The sequence below is a fragment of the Nicotiana tomentosiformis genome, chromosome 9 (assembly GCF_000390325.3).
Source record: "Nicotiana tomentosiformis chromosome 9, ASM39032v3, whole genome shotgun sequence".
Lineage (NCBI taxonomy): Eukaryota > Viridiplantae > Streptophyta > Magnoliopsida > Solanales > Solanaceae > Nicotiana > Nicotiana tomentosiformis.
Window position 1 is genome coordinate 14,018,554 of NC_090820.1, and position 2,859 is coordinate 14,021,412.

General features: G+C 34.7%; 1 protein-coding gene across 1 annotated transcript; it reads left to right on the forward strand.

The window, feature by feature from the left end:
• The first annotated feature begins 1,636 nt into the window (after window positions 1-1,636).
• Window positions 1,637-2,197, forward strand: LOC104106457 (transcriptional regulator TAC1-like). Its single transcript, XM_009615005.1, has one exon. The coding sequence runs from the start codon at window positions 1,637-1,639 to the stop codon at window positions 2,195-2,197; it is 561 nt and encodes a 186-aa protein (XP_009613300.1).
• The last annotated feature ends 662 nt before the right edge of the window (window positions 2,198-2,859 follow it).

The following is a 2,859-nucleotide window of genomic DNA, read 5'->3' on the forward strand; positions in this document are numbered from 1 at the left end:
TCACGTACAGGGACGGCCGACTGTCGGCTGACATGCATTTAATGCAATTATGACTTGACTAACGAGACGTTTCAGATATTTTGTCGTTTTTGTCACGATGTGTCGAAGTAAGAATCACAAGCTCATGTCGTTTGTCGTCGTTTACTCTCCGAAACGAGAAGACTATCTGTATACGGGTAAAATCGAGTTCATGGTGTATCCCGGCCTCCGACAAGATGAGCCAGGCTCGTGACATGGCGGCAAGGGACCGAAATCGAGCCAAAGTCCCATCGGGCCAGAACCCGGGGTATGACGCTTGCCCTCAAGAATATCGATGCCATAGTCCCGGAATCGGTCCTAGCCTCGAATGACTTCGAAGAACATTGTCAGACAATCCAGCATAGCCAACAGAAAGATGAAATATCCGTGACCTGCCGGATATCACGGCGGGGATCTTGGCACGTATCGATAAAGAACCGGTAATTAGTAAATTAGAAGATTTTTTACCTTTTATAGAATTGTATCTAAAGTAGGACTCTCTTACTATATAAATGGGGTTTAATAATTCATGAAGGAGAGGATAACACGCACTCAAAAGTAATATATTATTATTTTCTCTGTCTTTAGCTCTTGCTCTTAATTGTCTGTACCGGTCGTGGTGAGCCCGGCTCGAGAATAACTATTTCACTAAGGCTGAAACTATCCAACTCGTGTGGTTTGAATTTATTTTTTCTTTGTTTGTTCAATAGTAACTTAATTTATCGCTTTGTATCAAGTTAATCCGCGTATCCTTAAAACTACTTATAAATTTAATTGTTATCCGATTTTGAGGGTAAACACAATTGTATATATTTAATATAAGTGAAACTACTAACATGCACAATGAGTTAAGCAATTTACTATAACAAGTTTAATAATACTGATAGATGTAAAAATTACAGTCCGACAATAACAACATACCCAGTATATTTCCACAGATTAGAGTCTGAGAAGGATAATATGTATGTAAATCTTACCCCTACCTAGTAGAGGAAGAGAGGTTATTTTCGATAGAACCTCGACTCAAGGAAAATAATTCTCAGTTGGTTAAAAAAGAAAAATAACAGTGTAGCCATGTTAAAAATAATGAAGACAAAAATAATAACAACAAAATAACAGAGCAGTAAGAAACTGACACAAGAAAAACAACAGGCAATAATAAGGCTAAAATAATAGGAGAATGATAATAATAATAATAATAAAAATACAGTTCGAGGGCATGTAAATTAAATCAAAAATAATTGAAAGCAGAAAAGATGCCGGCAGGAATAGAAAATTAATATATAGGGGCAAATTTCAACTAAAAACAATAAAAGAAGTATTCTTACTTAAAAACTAAACAAATATCAGTTCTATATGAAATAATATGGTGAAGGGCCTACATATACAAAGGCAAAATTTCTCCATTGTCCTTGCCATTGTCTCCTCAACTTACCCTAAATTTTTCAATCACTTATAAAATGATCTCAAATGAGGAATTACAAAAGCACTTTGATTTTCTATCTCTAGTTTCTCAAACCCCAAGTAAAAATCTTTCAAGCTTTAGTGTGTTTTCAAGCAACAAGAAGTGAAAAAAACAAAGACCACTTGCTCTTGTTGCTAGCTAAATTCAACACCAATGGCATCTGAAAAGAACAACAACTATTCCGATAGCTCAAGCGAAGACACCGATCGCGAATCGGAGAAATTCAACGATGATAATACTGGCATGGGACGTTCCTATGAGTGTAATTTCTGCAAAAGAGGTTTCACAAATGCTCAAGCTTTGGGAGGTCATATGAATATTCATAGGAAAGACAAGTTGAAAGCTAAGCAAAATTCTAATCAAGAATCTTCTTCAATTTATTCAAGAAAATCCCAAGATCAAGCTAATGCTTTTGATAGCTCAAGGTATTATGCACCTATTTCAAGTCATGAGCAACATCATTATTATTCTAGGGCACAAATGAATTGCCAATTTTACTTCCAACCTCCAAACCCTAGCTACCAACATGTTCATGATTCGCATCCGAGGCAAGAGAATTACAATTATTTTGGTACTCATGACAATTATTATGATACCAACCTTAGTATGAGAATTGAACCCACACTTATTGACGATGAAGAAGAAGAAGGCAAGAAAGATGTCGATGAAAATGAACTCGATCTGGAGCTTCGTCTTGGCTATAATAATCACTGATTAATTGCCGTGAGTGGTCAATTTTCAATTCCATATGTAGTTGTTTGAAGAAAAAGTTTGTGCATGTTTCTATGGGGTAATTAAGTTGTTTCTTTAAATGCTTCAATATCTCTCAAGAAATATGTGCATATATATTTACAAACACACAAAGTAATAGAAATCTTTGTGTCTGTATAGGTATATGCATATTGTTTGCAAGTTATAATGTTTGTGTGTTCTTCTCTTTTATATGGATTATCAAAGAAACATTTGTGCCTCAGTGTTGTGTTTGATATATGTACTATTACTTTGTTCTTGTCATTAACTTCTGAATTAAGTAAACTAGAAAGCTTCCTTTGTGCCCTAATTCATAAGAATGTCTTAGTTCGTTTTTGATATTGCGAATTGTCAATTGCTTCAGAAAGCTAATCTTCCTTGAAAGTGTAGTATTATTGTACAGGTTTTAATTGTAAATGAGTATTTTCAATCTACAATTTTACTGTCATTTTCCCCATAATTTGATCTTCACGTGCCAATAAACGATGAATGTCAGCTAGTACTATGCCTAAGAAATTGAGTGATCATAAATGAGTTACTAATTTTCATAGGCTTATGACATTTACAGTATTATGCAAATTTAGGAAGTGCTTTTCTTAGCTATAGAAGCACCATGGAGTATTAGT